Source organism: Lathamus discolor, chromosome 6 (assembly GCF_037157495.1).
Source record: "Lathamus discolor isolate bLatDis1 chromosome 6, bLatDis1.hap1, whole genome shotgun sequence".
Lineage (NCBI taxonomy): Eukaryota > Metazoa > Chordata > Aves > Psittaciformes > Psittacidae > Lathamus > Lathamus discolor.
The window spans coordinates 90,766,436-90,782,173 of record NC_088889.1 but is presented as its reverse complement, the minus strand read 5'-3'; the positions used below and the strand labels follow the sequence as shown (position 1 = coordinate 90,782,173).

General features: G+C 47.7%; 1 protein-coding gene across 10 annotated transcripts in view; it reads left to right on the top strand.

Moving 5' to 3' along the window:
- Positions 1-15,738, top strand: part of LOC136016988 (mesothelin-like) — a 46,686-nt gene that overhangs the window by 20,043 nt on the left and 10,905 nt on the right. For 6 of the 10 annotated variants that reach the window (XM_065684820.1, XM_065684819.1, XM_065684816.1 and 3 more), the window contains 14 exons: positions 4,318-4,631; positions 5,587-5,716; positions 6,054-6,159; positions 6,463-6,548; positions 10,293-10,333; positions 10,900-10,921; positions 11,031-11,058; positions 11,500-11,584; positions 12,539-12,700; positions 13,114-13,316; positions 13,719-13,810; positions 14,285-14,415; positions 15,005-15,126; positions 15,529-15,700. In XM_065684820.1, the coding sequence (XP_065540892.1) occupies positions 6,506-6,548; positions 10,293-10,333; positions 10,900-10,921; positions 11,031-11,058; positions 11,500-11,584; positions 12,539-12,700; positions 13,114-13,316; positions 13,719-13,810; positions 14,285-14,415; positions 15,005-15,126; positions 15,529-15,700 (1,101 nt within the window). In that variant the 5' untranslated portion in view covers positions 4,318-4,631; positions 5,587-5,716; positions 6,054-6,159; positions 6,463-6,505. Of the gene's footprint in view, positions 1-4,317; positions 4,632-5,586; positions 5,717-6,053; positions 6,160-6,462; positions 6,549-9,670; positions 9,782-10,292; positions 10,334-10,899; positions 10,922-11,030; positions 11,059-11,499; positions 11,585-12,538; positions 12,701-13,113; positions 13,317-13,718; positions 13,811-14,284; positions 14,416-15,004; positions 15,127-15,528; positions 15,701-15,738 lie in introns of those variants that run through there. The other 4 variants (XM_065684826.1, XM_065684824.1, XM_065684817.1 and 1 more) reach the window with 3 other exon arrangements.

Below are 15,738 nucleotides of genomic sequence, written 5' to 3'. Positions count from 1 at the left end.
GTGCTGGCTGTTAATGTCTCCAATAGGCGTAGCCTCAAGACCCTGCCCTGGTGGGCAGCTAAACAGGTAGGGCTAGGACATTACTAGACACTTCTGCTCTCTAGTGCAGCCAGTTGGTCACCACCATGAATAGAAACCTTGTTGAAAGAGGAAGATGAGATAGCAGAGTGCTCACTTTTTGGTTTAGCTTGGTTTGGCTCATAATTCAGGTCAAGGTGTGAGGGTCAGATGTAGGTGGTTTCTGACTTTGTGCAAGAGAAACGTTACAGAGGAGAAAGGGAGGTAGAAAGCAAACAAAACCTTTTGTGTGAACCTCTGGCAAGGTGTAACATGGCAGTTGGGGTTTACATCCAGCTGTAAACTGGTATTTGATGCTATTTGGACTTTTTATCCAGTCCTAACCGTTTCTGCTGTCTTTGTATTGTTACACTTCCTTTAGCAGCGTGCAGAAAATAGCTGTGGGAGTGTTGTGTGGCCAGAGCTGGTTTTGCTCTGGAGTTACTACAACAGGGAATAAACAAGGATTGGGTTTTAGTCCTGAGGTGACCGAGGATTCGTGTGTTTGATGGTAGGCAGGTCCCTCCCTTTCCTTTCCTCCCTTGGCTTTCCTCTCCCCTCCTTTGCAGCTTAGCAGCAGCCTCAGGCAAAACCCTGTCAGTGCAGGCAGCGGAGGATGGATGGTCTTGCTTGAGCTGTAAAACACAAACCCCCACTCTCAGGTTCTGGTGACCCCACTGGCATTTGTAGGTGTGGGTGCAGCAGCATCTTGAAACCAATAATGTTTCTTTTTGCTTGTAACCGAATGCTAAAGCAAACAGGCGTAAGACAAGCTGCTCATTGAACCAAATGTTGCCTTGTTTATCCGAATCTCTCTCTAGCTGACATTTACCAGGCAGGCACATAATGCACACAGGCACATGGCTGGATGTGAGCTGTGCACTCACACATTCCTTTCAAGATCTACCCTGAGATAAGAATCACTCCTGTCAACTTGAAACTGTTCTTGCATTGATCTGAGGGCATAAATGTTGCTCAGTTGCTTTCTGAACCAGTGGCCACTTCTTGTATCTGCCACTCCTTGAGGCAGAGCTGTGCAGTTTAATTCCTGTATGGAGAGTCAGCTGCTTTTCTGATCTACCCCTTTGGTCCTGTGAATGCTTTGGTTTGCAGAGAACAGTGGCTCTGCAGCTGAAACGGCCCAAAATGCTCTGCTGCAAACATCACAGTTGCCTGTTCAGAGCTCTCCTTCCCACCACTGACCACAGCAGTTATGTTCAAGAAGAAAACCTTCTGTATAGGTTACTTCACAGAATCACAGAATCCCAAGGGTTGGAAGGGACCTAAAAAGATCATCTAGTCCAACCCCCCTGCAAGAGCAGGGTAACCTACAGTACATCACACAGGAACTTGTCCAGGCGGGCCTTGAATATCTCCAGTGTAGGAGACTCCACAACCCCCCTGGGCAACCTGTTCCAGTGCTCTGTCACTCTTACAGTAAAGAAGTTCTTCCTGATGTTAACGTGGAACCTCCTATGCTCCAGTTTACACCCATTGCCCCTTGTCCTATCACTGGATATCACTGAAAAAAGCCTAGCTCCATCATCCTGACACCTACCCTTTACATATTTGTAAACATTGATGAGGTCACCCCTCAGTCTCCTCTTCTCCAAGCTAAAGAGACCCAGCTCCCTCAGCCTCTCCTCATAAGGGAGATGTTCCACTCCCTTAATCATCTTTGTGGCTCTGCGCTGGACTCCTTCAAGCAATTCCCTGTCCTTCTTGAACAGAGGGGCCCAGAACTGGACGCAATATTCCAGATGCGGCCTCACCAAGGCTGAGTAGAGGGGGAGGAGAACCTCTCTTGGCCTACTAACCACTCCCTTTCTAATGCACCCTAAGATGCCATTTGCCTTCTTAGCCACAAGAGCACATTGCTGGCTCATGGTCATCCTCCTATCCACCAGGACCCCCAGGTCCCTTTCCCCTTCACTACTTTCCAGCAGGTCAACCCCCAACCTGTACTGGTACATGGGGTTGTTCTTCCCCAGATGCAAGACTCTACACTTGCCCTTGTTAAATTTCATCAAGTTTCTCCCCGCCCAACTCTCCAGCCTGTCCAGGTCTCGCTGAAAACCAAGATGAGGCTTTCCAAAAATGCCTTTACCCAGAACCTTTCAGGCTGCCAATGCAGAACATTGCTCCAGGTGGAGTGCTTGGAGGGCTGAGCCACTCTTAAGCCAGGAGATGTTCTGGTGGGTGCCTGCAGAGCTCTCCTGGGTTACTCCTCTGTGATTCTGCAGGTATGTGACAGCAGCTTTGGTTCAGAGCAGGATCAGGGCTGCTGTGCAAGGACACAGTGAGCCATTGGGCCATGCTGTTTGATTCACTGCCACCAAGATCCCAGTTCTCACAGGTGGGCATTTTTTGAGCAGTGTTTCCTTGTTTGTGTTTTTGGAGAGAGAAGGAAGGAAGAGGCTTCACACAGGCTTGTTTCAGTCAGTGGGAGTCTTTCTTTGCATTCCAAGTCCCAGTAAGCCTCAGATCTGTACAGGGAGGATAAAAGGTGCAGCTAAGTGCAAGTAATGGCTGTATCATAACTCCATTCTTGTAGGCTTGGAGCCTTAGACCACAGGTTTTGCATCACTCCTTCTGTGAGCTCCAGGCATTTCCCTTTGTCAGGTTTGACTGTGTTGCCTCACTGAAGAGAAAAGCTTTGCTCTAGGCTGAGACTTGGCCTTCCTTGTCTCTATCTTTCCTTCTGGTTCTCTGTCCAGTCTGGTTTGGAGATCCTCCTAAAAGCTGTTCTTGTGTCTGTCACCTTCTGACCTGTTGTCCAAAGGGTAATTAGAGCAAGGGCTAAGCTCTGCAGCTGTGTCATGTTGTGCTCCTCCAGGACTCTTCAGTGGAGTCTACCTTGTCTGAACGTTCTGGTGTGATTTTGTTCTGCAACCTCTTCTTTCAGCACCTACTGATGGGAGATTCCCTCTTAGATGTGCTCACACAATGAAGGGATCCAGTGTGATGGACAGGGATACAAAGAATTAATTTAGTTTCCCTTTCAGAGCTGTGTGGCTCTTTCTGTACCTGGGTAATGTTGTCCCAGCAGGACCCTGACAGATTCCTCCTTCAGGAGACAACCAATGAAGAAACAGATTAATACCTTCTTACTTCCAGCAGCCTCCCTTGCCTTGCTCTGCAGTCATGGCAGTTTGCTTGTCTTTGCTGTGTGGTATGTGTTTGCTTTCAGCCTTCAGTAAGACTATAGAATTTCCATAGCACCTGCAACATTTTAGTCTCTTTAACAGCCTCTTTTGGTTTCTGTCAGCAAATTTTCTTACGTTGTGCTTTGCTTTTCCTGTTCTTAAACCTTGCCTTCCAATTCTGGATCGTGCTCTGTGTTTAAGGTTAATGAAGAGGAGTGTCTGGCCATACTAAGCTCTGATGGCCCTCACAAGGTTACACAGGAGCTCTGCTGTAGTAAAAGCCTGGGTCCCATCCTAGAATGGTGCTCCTCTGATCTCATGGGAGGCCTGGCTTTCCCAAGGGGACACAAAGCCACTTTTGTTCTGGATGGAACCCAAGGGGAAGTGCAGTGACTGTGCTGAGCAGGGTGGCTGGCGTGCGTGGTGAGGATGGCATCAGGAAGGGTTTATTCTCTGGTGCCACACCTGGCTTGACATGGCAGCAACACCTCTGGGATCAACTCCAATTCAGTGTTGCTGAAGAGCACTTGGGCTGCACTTGGTGCTCCACACCCACAGCCAGGCTGGGTGAGGAGGTTCTAACTCATTTTCCTGCAGCTCAGACCTGGTCCACTCCTGCCCCCCATGCACATTCATTGCCTCCTCTCCTGCTCTAGCCTTGGGGAGTGTGTTAGAGGTTGAGATGCAGAACTGGGGAGCTGTAACTCACACTTAGGCTCACTTGAGCAGATGCAATGCAACAGATCAGCTCTAGCCTTATTCTATGTGATCATTGACTCTTGCTTTGCTATGAAATCTTCAAAAATACTTGAACACTCTAAGTGTGATAACAGCTCACCTATTGCTGTGTTGAAATCATTGCCTGCCTTCCCATCTCTGAGCTCCTCTTACTTCATCTCCTCAACTGTGTGCTCTTTGAATCAAAGACCACCTCGTTCATACCACACCTTGGCTCTGTGCTCCTGGCTCAACTGCTGAAGGATTAGTGCAGGTGGCAGGGACTGTATGTCTCTGCTCGGCCACCCTGTGGACAGACCTAAGGGAAGTATCAGGTTGTTTAGAGATGGAAGTTCCTCCTTGCCTTTGTGAACACTGGTTTCTCTCCCCATCACAGGGCTGCTCTGAGCATTCTTTAGGTGTGCATGACTTCCTGGCTGACAGGAGCAGAAGATCCCAACACTTGCCATGTCTAGGGCTCCCCAGCAGCACAGACCTGTCTGACCCTCTGTCATGGACAGCCTGCTGGCAATGCTGAAGATCCGAAAGGCACAAGATGCTGAAAGCTTTGGTATTTGAAACCTGACTGAAGGATCCCCATCCATCTCCAGGACACCTCACCTGGAAATGCTGGAGGCTTCCTGCTTTGAACCAGGAGTCTGTGAATCTGGCTACTTACAAATGGTGCATTTCAAGCTTGTATTGATTTGAGTAAGTTGGGATGGGTGTTGATGAGAGTCACTTTCAATTGGGCATCGTCTGAGTCAGACAAACTACATTATGAATCAGGGTTGCACTTGTTCCAAAGTAGCTGATAAGCACATTAAATGTGGTAGGAAAGAAGGGAGTGTAGAGAGAGCTAGTGGTGATGTGAGTCAACATGTACTTTTCCTGGTGTTGCCACAAACACAGGAGTTAGAGGTGGGCATGATGGGGCAAGCCTAAGGCAGGGAAAATCTGGTTTGTCAAAAACTTGTCTTGAAAAGCGTCAGTAAAGTGACCAAACAAAGATGTTTCAAAATTACCTTGAGGAGAGCACAAGTTTAGTCAGAATCAGGAGATCCCCGTGGCTGCTGTTGCACAGGTCTGGGGAGACCATGGGGGACACCACCACGTGTGATTCAGCTGAAGGAATAGGGCAAACCCATTCCTCAGCTCCTGCAGCATGCAGGAGCATAAAGACCCCTTAAAACCAAATGTGTTCTCTTTAGTAAGAACATTGCTTAGTTTTAAAATAGAGGAGCCTGCAGGAATTGGAAAGCCCAGAGAGTTGTGTCCTGGGATCTTTATAGCAAGGAAACAAAGGGAAAGGCCATTTCTGGTGGCAGGGAGACAGGGGTCTTTGCAATTACAATTCTGAAGGCACTGGATAACAACATTCCTGCTCAGTGGTCTCATTGCTATGCTGTTTGTGAGTGCAAATAGGCTCCTACAATGGGTGCTGATTAAAAGCCCACGGTGGCACTTGGATGCAGATGCTGGGCACCTTGGCATGAGGCTCAGTCTGCCCTGAGCAACTCAGCAAAGAAGGGTTCACAAGGAATTAAGAGATGGCCATGCTGTGGGATTTGCCTGCACCAGTCCAGCCTTACACTAGCACAGGGCTGCAGGTTTGATTTCAGCTCTCCTGATTCCTCTGCCCTGAGTGGAGAGCTCTGTGTTTCAGGTGACAGACCTTGCTGAGCCTGGAGCAGAGCTCCCAGTTGGCCATATCTGTGATCTGAAGATGTCCTGGCTGCCCACCAGAGGAGCTGCCATCTATTCCATGGTGTGGTTTCCCACTGGAAACAACTGGGGTAAGCAGAGATTTCAAGCTCCACTGGAGCAAAGTATCTTGATGACAAACATTTCCTAAGTAACTGGAGGAAGGTGGTCCTGGAGTAGCCCTGTCCTGGAGGCACAGCTTTATTTTTGTTGCCTCCTGTAAATGCCAGAAGCATCCTGTGCAGGGCAGGAGGGAATGCAGCTCCTCGCTGCTTACTCCAGGCAGCCTCACTATAGGCTCAGTGTTTCCTCTGTGTCCTAGGAATGACAGGCACTAACAAATAACACATTTATTTGTACTGCTCAACATTTGTATTCTCAAGGACTTAAAGGTATGCCCCGTACTCCAAGCCCATCCTGTAATTTCAGATGCAGCTTTGAGAAGCCAGAGGCACACCCTCCTTTGCTCAGTGAAAAGCAGCCCTCGGTCGTCACAGCTCTGCACACTGAGTATCTCTTGAGTAGCGGCTTGCAGGTAAGAGCCACAGTTAAACGTCCCAGTGCGGTGGTGCAGCTCACACTCTCCTCTGCCAAAGGGGAGCCTGAATTCAGGGCACTGGTAGCAGTGAATCCAGCTTAATGCTGAATTCCCTGTGTGCTTTCCCAGGCACAGAGGACCCTCAGTAGTGTTTTTTTTGGTCCAGTTTCAGACAGGTTGTGAAGGGTGTTGGTGCATGTAAGTTTGCACAGGAGACAGTCACCTTTTAACTTTCCTACTCTTTAGTTTGGTTTTGCAATTAACTGTTCTTCATGTTTGATTTTGCTTGGCTGGGATAAGGTGATTCCTTGCTTCTGAGGGAGCTCTGAAGACCTCTGCAGGAATGCTGCCTTCGCTCCCAGGGCTGGGAATCCTCCTTTTGCTTGGTGAGTATTACAGTGATGGATATTCCGGGAGGATTTTCCATATCAGCAGCTATAGTTGAGAGAATCATTGAAAGGGAAGGACCACTTTATTTAGTGGTTGCTCTAAATCCTCTGCCTTTATGCTTGTTCATTGTATCTTTGAACCCAAATATATTAGTTCTTGTAGTAAAGAGGGTGAAAAGGCAAAATGGGAGTTCATTCTCCTGTCATTGCAGAGCTGTCTGCTCACTGCCCCTGTTGTTGGAGTATCCAGGTGTCTCTGGGAAAGCACTCAAGAAATAATCTTAGCTGAATCAGATCACCTCTCTATTCCCTACTTTCTCTCTGTCTGGTTTTGGGGAGTAAGGAATTCCAGAGCAGGATCTCTGTTTCTCTGAGCAAGTGTCAGTGCTTTATTCTTCTTCATCAGAGCAGAGATCTTGTTTTCAATGAATATTGATGATAAAACATGAACTTGTAATGTTGAGAAACAGCTCCATAAAGGGACCATCATTTTCTCTGCACAGGCTTAGTTACCAGTGCTGAAAGAAGAAAAACTACTAAACAGTTAATGTCTTTCTTTCTTTAGTGGTTGTTGCTGTTCAAACAGCCCAATGTGTTCTGGACACCCTGATGAAAATGGGATTTTCCCTACTCTTTATTAACTACCTGTAGCAGGAGGGATGTCCCTGCCCAGCAGAAGGACACAGGTTGCTTGTAAATCTTAATGTCTCCTTGTGCAACTGCTTTTAGGTCTGGCAGGTCAGTGATTTTGGTGTGTTCTCATGTGGGTCCTGTCTCAGCATGCAGCCGTGGGAAATCATTCCAGTTCTTTGGGCTGTGCTTGCCCCCATCCATCGACCCATCTTCTTCTGTAGAGAACTGGAGGTGGAGGAAAGGCAGAATGTCAGCAATGTGCTGAGTTTGTAGAGAATTTGCATCCAGCAGTTTGTATGTTCTGTCCTTTGGGGATGGAGCAAAGGGAGAAGAACACAAGTTTCTGAGGGTCCTTAAAGCAGTTTCTGGAAGAGAAGGTCAGGAGATCTAAGTGTAGTGGTGCCCCACAATCAGTGTGAGTGGCCTTGTAAAGAAGCAGTGGGGAGACAGGGCAGTGCTTGTGGCACAGAAGTGTCCTCATGGAGGAGGACAAACTGTGGAGAGCAGCTGAATTGCGAGCAGCACTGTGTATGTATGTAAAGGAGATGGTCTCTTCTGTTAGGGAAGGCTTCGCCACAGCCTGCTGTGCCTGTGTGCTAATGAAGTACATCAGGGAGAGCAATGCTGGGAAGGATCTTGCTCCCAGAATGATGCACACCTGTCTTAGGTGGTTCATGACATGAGCTGAGCCTGTTCACTTTGTTGTGATGATGTGAGATGAAGGATTTATTGTCAGACAATGAGGATTTTGGTGATAGTGGGTTGGGGTCCTCTCTGATCCTGGAGGGTGAGAATCCACCCTTCTTCTTCCCCCTTCTCCCCACGTGGGTGTTTCTGAATGCTGCTTTTTGAGTCAATGGGACCATTCACATGCTTAAACACATGCGTAAGAGCTTTCTGTGAGTGGGAGCCAGAGGCTTGGCTCTGTGTTCCCAAGGTCCAGTTCTGAGGTGAGCAGGAAGTGATTACGGAGTTGGGAACAGCCCAGCTTTGTCTGCAGGCAGGGAAGCATGGCCTTACGCCAGCCTCTGGCACTGAGCTCTTGGTTATCATTTTGGTAACTCTTTTGGGGCTTTTCTTAGGTGTTAATATTGATGTGGCAGGGCTAAAGCATTGCATATGCTCAGTGTGAGTGTGTTTCCTTTGCCTGTTGCTTAGTGACAATTGTTCATTAATTAAATGATTGAAAAGGTGTAGTAATTAGTAATCAAAACCCTGTTATACTAATTAGGGTTTATCCATCCCTCCAAGCTATCTTATAATCCCCTTCCTAATGCAGGTCACTGGGCTCATGAGCACATCCCCACTCAGGAAAGCCACTGCCTCCCTTCTCCTCCTCCTTTTCCCCATCACAGTTCCATGTTAAGGGTCTCCTATCCTGTTGATTTCAGTGCCCAAATACCACAGTGTTTGCCTGACACTGCCCTGGGCCACCTTACCTCAGTCCTGTAGCCATGTGGAGTGGAGGAGCCACAGGACGTTGCTTCTGGGTTTTGGGGCTCAGCTCCTCCACATTCCCCCCATGGATCACTTCTGACCAAGTACTTGTAGATAACACCAATCCCAACTATGCTTCCCACAGTGCGGTTTGAGGGCTGGAGTCACTGATGCTGAAGAGCATTTGTGCTGATCCTGAGCTCTGCTACGCCTCAGTGTACTCAACCAGCCCTGGGCAAGCTGGTCCATGGGCCAGGAGATGGGACATGGGTGAGTGTGGTCTCTGTGACCACTTGAGCCTCCTGTCAGTGATCCAAAGTCACTGAAGTTGGTGGTGTTCTCCCTTGTGAGAGATAACAGCTGAACTTCCAGAGCTGTGTTACTCCTTGAGCAGATGAGCAAGGCTGGCAGAGAAATGGAGGCACCCTGAGCTTGCTGTGGTCTGCCATGCACTGAGATGGGTCTGAGGTTGTGCAGACTGGGCACACCATGTGGCTGGTGGTGGGTGGGGGCAGTGAGGGGTGTCTGTGGCATGGGCTGGGGTCAGGCACAGCTCCCCAAGGAGATGGGTGGAGGTGACAGTGGTGACAACCAGAGCCCTGAGTGTGCTGTTAGAGACACCCACTGACAAAACCAACTGTGCAGTGATTCAGCGCTGGCAAATAGTGACAGTGTAACCTCTGAAGCCTCCAACCATTGCGTTCTCCCTCATGCTCTTATTTCATGTGGCATTGGTGGCATTCACTTGTTCTGTCCTGTCAGAAACTAGGGGGAAGTCCCCACCTTTCCCTTTTTCGTGTTCACGGAAGATGCTGATCTTGACAGGTGCCTAATCTGAAGTAAATAACCCTAATGCCAGGGAGATCTGAGTCCGTTTGTTGTTACTGGTTTCCCAAGCTTGCATTTCGCCACCTTTCCAGCACAGCATTGGCAGGGAATATGTAAGTTACCATCAGGAACAATGTAAAAGTTGGGAAACAAGGAACAGATAAGGGGAGGGCTTGTGGAGACCTGCTGAGAGCCAGCAGTGACAGCTTGGCTTCCTTCTGTCAAGCTCTGGGGCAGGACTGGCCTGAGGCTGTAACATGGTGTTACCTGTGTCCTGTGTACTTTGCAGCATGGGGTGACTTTAATCCAGTTGAGGACTTAGCAGGAAAAAGGCATGAAACACAACAGAGGCTTGGCTACAGCTGACATGTTGATGGGCACACAAGAAACAAGTAGAAGCTGTTAAGCTTAAAGTACAGGCATGGTGAGCCAAGCTGATCACTGATCATGGGCTCACCATGGTGATGAGGGATACTAGGAGAGAAGGACCATTCCTGGAGTCCTTCTCTGTTTCTGACCCTTTCCCTGCCTTTTCCTCTCTGGAGACAGGGATGCATGCAGTCCTTCATGTGATCTAAGACACTGTCCTCTGCCACACTAACCCAGGGAGGATGGAGGAGTTACCTGTGTCTGCTTACCCAGTCACAGCTGTCACAGAGCCAGAGAGAGATCAGCAGAAGGGTCTGACAGAAAGGATGCTGTGAAATCTAGTGCCTAGAATGAGGAATAACATAATGTAGTGGGATGAGTGATTGAGGGTCTGTTAAGCCACACAGGGGCTGGATTGTGACAATGATCTTTGTCCTGGATTTGCTGCTAAAATCATGGCATGTTCTCTTCCAGGTTGGCAGGTTGCTGCTGCCCCTTCGGCTGGGACATACCTGGTAAGGCAAACCTGTGTGTTTAAAATACGTATCATCCATGTCTTTACTTGCAAATCATGTGTGGGTTGGTGGTCAGTGTGGACCCCTTCCTGAGAGCAGTGCATTGGTGGGAATCAGTTACTACAAGCCAGATCCAGAGTATGAAGGTGGATGGTAATTGCCTTTCCTCTTTGTCTCCCAAGCAGTGGGTGGGTTGGGAATGGGTCTTTGCAGGGATTCAATGCAAACAAACCACCAGGCAGGCCGATGAAGGTGACACCCATTAACCACTCTAAAATCCTGGGGAGAACAGTCCCTGCCATTGGCCTTCATGCCTGAATGATGGGAGGACTCCCATAACCCTGAACTTCCCTGTTGCTGGAGGCACAGCACAAGGACTGATGGGAGTTTTGCAGATGGCAAGGTGGGAGCTCTGGATCTGAGCACTTGTGTGTTTTCAGGCCAGATCTGAGTACACGTGGTTGCAGCTGATGTGCTTCTCTGCATGCACTGATCCCAAATGATGTTGTCCTACCACTGTGACTGTATAATAATATTGCCTTTTTTCTCTCTTTCCCCCGGCGCAGTGCTCCAGCTCCCCTGGCAATGGTGAGTTCCTTTAGTCTTCTTCCATAAGGAATATTCACCGTAGTTCTGTATACATGTTCCTATCACAATGCCTTTATCTTCGTCTCTCTTTTTTTTTTTGGGGAATCAGAATCTGCTGTGTGTGCCTCAGTGAAAAGGTATGTGAACCATCAGCAGATTCCCTTGGGAGTGATACTGGCTTGTTGGGGATGTCATTTTGGGTAGCAGGAAGCCTCTGAAACCAGGTGTAGCATCTTCCTGCAAAGTCCCAAGGTTGCCTGTGGGCATGGAGAGATCTGGTTGTGCTCATTGAAACAGTGAAGGGAAATTGCCTTCCTGGGGCTCTGGGTCTGTGCAGGACAAAGAAAGGCAGGGCAAGGCCTTGGTATGTCAGCCAGCCTGGAACAGGGGGATTTGCTGCTTCCAGAACCTTGCATCGGTGCTGAACTTAGCTTGATTAGTGCCTGGGGGCACAGGACTCAAAAGAGGTCTGCTTTGAGCTTACATTGAAGTTGATTTCTACCTAAGGGTCAACAACTTAGGAGTATCCTCTCCCTGCTCCCAAATGGAGCCAACAAGTTTGCTTTTTTCCCCACCAGGATCAGCCAAGAGATGCTTCTTGAGGTAGCCCATGGCCAAGCCTCCCCGTGCAGCCTCACTTTTGGTCAATATGCCTGTGCACAGGTAATGGCAATCCCCTTCGTTTGATGGGTTAGTGTGGTTAGTTCTCCTTTGCAGTAGTGTTTTTTTTTGGCTTAAAAGCAGTCCCACTGCTGGCTGTGGAGTGGCCAAAGCCTTGTCGAGGTTTTCCTTGCAAGACAGAGAGAATGGATGAGGTCAAACACTCAGGGACCATCCAGTTGTGGCAGTGCCGCCTTCCCAGGCAACACGTGCTCCACATCATGAGGCTCAGGAGTGGAGACCTTTCTGGGGCTGTGTGTCGAAGTGGGAGATGCTTTTCCAAACCTCTAGAGTGAGAAGGTGGGCAAAGTTGATTCCAAAACAAATTGGCTCTTAGAAACTGGCCTTGTAGCATTGAGACAAACCTTTTACATGAAAATAACCCTGGTTCGTTGGGGTAAACCACAATAAAAAGCGATTGCAGTGTAGCAAATGTCATCTGGAATATTTCAGGTTTACCTCCTTGCCTGCTTTTGTCGTTATCTCTGAGTTGCTGCCAGTAATTGCGATTGAATTAACAACAATTTGTATTTTCCCACTATTGTTTCTAACAAAAAGATGTGGTTTCTTCAAATACTAGTTACGAGGGGTTTGTTGGGTTTTTTTGTTTCTTTTTCACTGGGAAGTGTTTCTGGAATGACAATGTTCCCTGTGGAAGTTTCCACTTTGACCAGGTGGCTTGTGTTTGGTGGGGAACCATTGCGAATAAAGCTTTCTAAAGCCACCCTTTGCTTGGGGGAGCACAGGTTAGGTAACAGAAGGCTCCAGCATTTGGAACTGGATAAGTTTAGACTTGTTTCAAGCCAGTGTATGTTGGACTTTATCCTGGCTCTTCTGTCAACAGGTTACATCACCTTAATGCTGAATGCAGACCTGAAGGAGGTTGCATACTGTAGCATCTCTAAATATGACACACCTTTTATTTTTCTCTGTGTGCATTTCCCTTTTCTCTTTCAGAGTGCTTGGCTCCAGGACCTTCCAGATGATTTCCTTGTATCCTTATATAAGTGCCTTGCCCCTAAACCTGCCAGTACTGTGGATCCAGAATACTCTGTTCTCTTCTTTTCCAAATATGATGCCAAGAAGCTTATAGCTGCTCTCACCGTGTTCAGCCAGCAGGTGGGTATCACATATCCAGTATTTGTTCACCTGCAGCATTAATGGCTTTAACTAACATTACCTTATATTTTCACCTTAACATCACCTTATTTTGAAGAGGACACCATTTCAATCAGCAGATCTCCATCAACACCTTTGCAGAGTTCTGTGCTGTTAAAAATAGCTGGGGAGACAGAAGTAATAAGCATGAGTTCAGAGGATACCTACTGCTACTTGCAGCAACCACACAGGCCTGGGGTTCCAATGGGAGTTACAGGCTGGCTGTACTTGAACTGTGTGGAAGAGTCACTGCCCACAGAGGGGATTCTTGCTTGGGGTGATTCTGTCTATAATGTTCATATTCCTATGGATTTATGTTAATATTTGTTTAGCACTCCTTATTCACTGGAATTCCTGTGTTCTCTTGCCTTCAGTTTTCTCATGTTCCTCGTTCTCTGGAGTGGAACATGGTCTTCATTAATGGCCTGTGGGAGAAGATGTTGGAAGTGCCTGACATTGACAGCCCCCCTGTTTTGTCTCAGTGGATCCATGGGGGGCTTCAGCCATTCCTGGTGGAGCCCAAGGTCTTTGCTTGCCTTCATGCCAAAAACCTGTCTTGTGAGACATTTCAAATGATGTAAGTGCTGAACACAACCATTGTTTCAGTCCATGTTGCTAAGATAGGAAAGGGGCCCTTACTGCAGCCTCCCAACACTAGGGGCTAAACCCCATAAGCACTGTGAACTGATGAAGGCCCAAGTAGGGTCTCTCAGAAGCTTTGTAGCACACCCACTGACTCTGTAACTGGTCCTCTATGTCAGTCAATGTGTGTGCAATGACCCTAATAGCACTGTGTTTCCAAAGCAGTACCAAATGATTGTGGGGGCTGTTGGAAAGGGCAGTCACACTGGTAGCTTTGAAAAGTCATTGAGAACATCAGTCTCCAAGTTACAGCCACTTCTGTGAGCTGCCATCTCTGCCAGGGGTGGATTTGACTTCAGCTGTGTTTGAGATGTCTGCCTTTCTTATCCATCCTTAGAGTTGCTGCCCTGAATGGCATATATTCTGACCTTCCAGTGGAAGAACAGAGGAGTCTTTATGCTGGGATCAAACACTACCTCATCCAGGATGGTAAATGACTTGATTTTCTTTAAGAAACAACAGAATGCCTTAATATATTATCTTTTCCATGGAAATGGGGTGGGAATATGACAGTGATAAGTGGTTATCAGGAATAGTTTCCCTGTTTGAAGACTATTAATCCCGGATTTTTATATGCTGACTTACAGCCTGTGCAAATGGCATTTACTGCTTTTGTTGTGAAAGAACAGTGCAAGGTTTGATTCTGAGAGCTGAAGACTGGTGATGAAATGTTTGAAGGGCTGTGAAAGACTGAGGCATCTGTCTTGTCCTGTGTGCATTTGTAATCGGAATGCACAAACACATGGATTTGAGCTTAATGTGTGATCAGAGGCACTTGGCAGCTCCCTGCTGACTAAGTTCTCTGATAAGACTGAAGTCTGTTCCGCATTTGGAAGCCCACAGTCTCCCCTGAGTTTCTGATGCAGTGCAAGTCTATTTTTATGCTGTCTGCCTGTTTTGCAGAATCAAACCAGAAATGCTACAGTGCAGCCGTTCCAGGTCTGAATTCCACTGCTTGGTTTGGAAATTATCTTGGATCCTTTTTGGAGCATGCTACTGTTGGAGACCTGCAGCTTTTTGGTGATGAAGCAACTGTAAGTGCATTGTGGTGATGAAGAACCTGAAGTGTGCAGAGTGCCTGGGGGTTGTCTTCCTGCCCTGACCAAAATTCATGGAGATGCTACCAGCAGGAACATTTCTCTTGTTTATTTATGGTGAACAGTCACTTCAGTTCATATTTTTCCCCCCATCATGATTTCTTGTCATGAGTTACTTGCACACAAGTTGGTTTCACATAAGTAATTGTGCAGAAAACAAACGAGTCAATCAGAGGAGCAACCTCAAGACTGGACCGATGCCTGGGCCTGCTTTGGTAAATGATTGTACCAGGTCTACATGCATGAGTGGTGCTGCAGAGGCAGGGCCATGTTCTCTAGCAGCATTGCCACCTTTGTGCCTTACAGTAGTCAGAGAGAGGTTTACATGCCCTCAGAGTGCAAAGATAAAGAAAACAAGGTCCCGGTGTATTACTTGAAACCAAAAGATTACTCTCCTCACAACTCTAAAGATGGTGAAAAAGCCTTTATTGCTTGAAGTGAGCTTTGTTCAAACTGTCCCAAAACAATTGTCAGGATTCCAGTATCCATCTAAATTAATTTTGTTTGTTTTCTATGTCAATACCAGCTTCAAAGGTTTACCAGGGATCCAGTCAATATACAGATGATCAGCAACCTCACCTTGCTCCGGGAGACAGCTGTATACTATACCTCACTACTGACCTCTGGACCTGGTTTTCCCTTATCAAGGTACAGTACCTGACCTGATCTTCCACCTGACTTGGTTTAGCATCATACCATGACTTAGCAAAACCTCCCTGAGTGGTGATTTTGTTGCCTGCTTCCATGAAACCTCTAAAGCCTTTTTCTGTTCCTCAAATAATTGCATTGCACTTATCTTGGGGAGGGCCAGACCACAAGTTCCACATCTTGGGCAATGACTGTCAGGCAGTGCCAGCCACCAGCTAGTGGCCTGCAGTAGTTTTGCTGCTTTGAATGATACAGCAGTGCTCTCTGAACAGGAGCATCAGAGCTAAAATGGATCAGGGGAGATGTGCACTGGAAAAGAGCTTCCTTTTGCAAAAAGGAAAGGTCTCACAGAGCCACTCTCTATCATACTGGCAACTTCTCCTTCTTGTCTCCCACTTTCAGCCTCCCAGACAGACTTGTTTGCTACCTGAGCCCCTCTGCAGTGAGCAACCTGAGCAGAGATGATGCTTTGAGCTTGGCCCAGAGGATCACCAAGAACTGCCCATTGAACCTGACACACAGAGGAATAACCAGAGAGAGAGCTCCCTCCTCCCTGACAATAGAGGAACTGCAGGTAATGTCCTGTCCTGCCCTGCCCTGCACCTCAGTTCT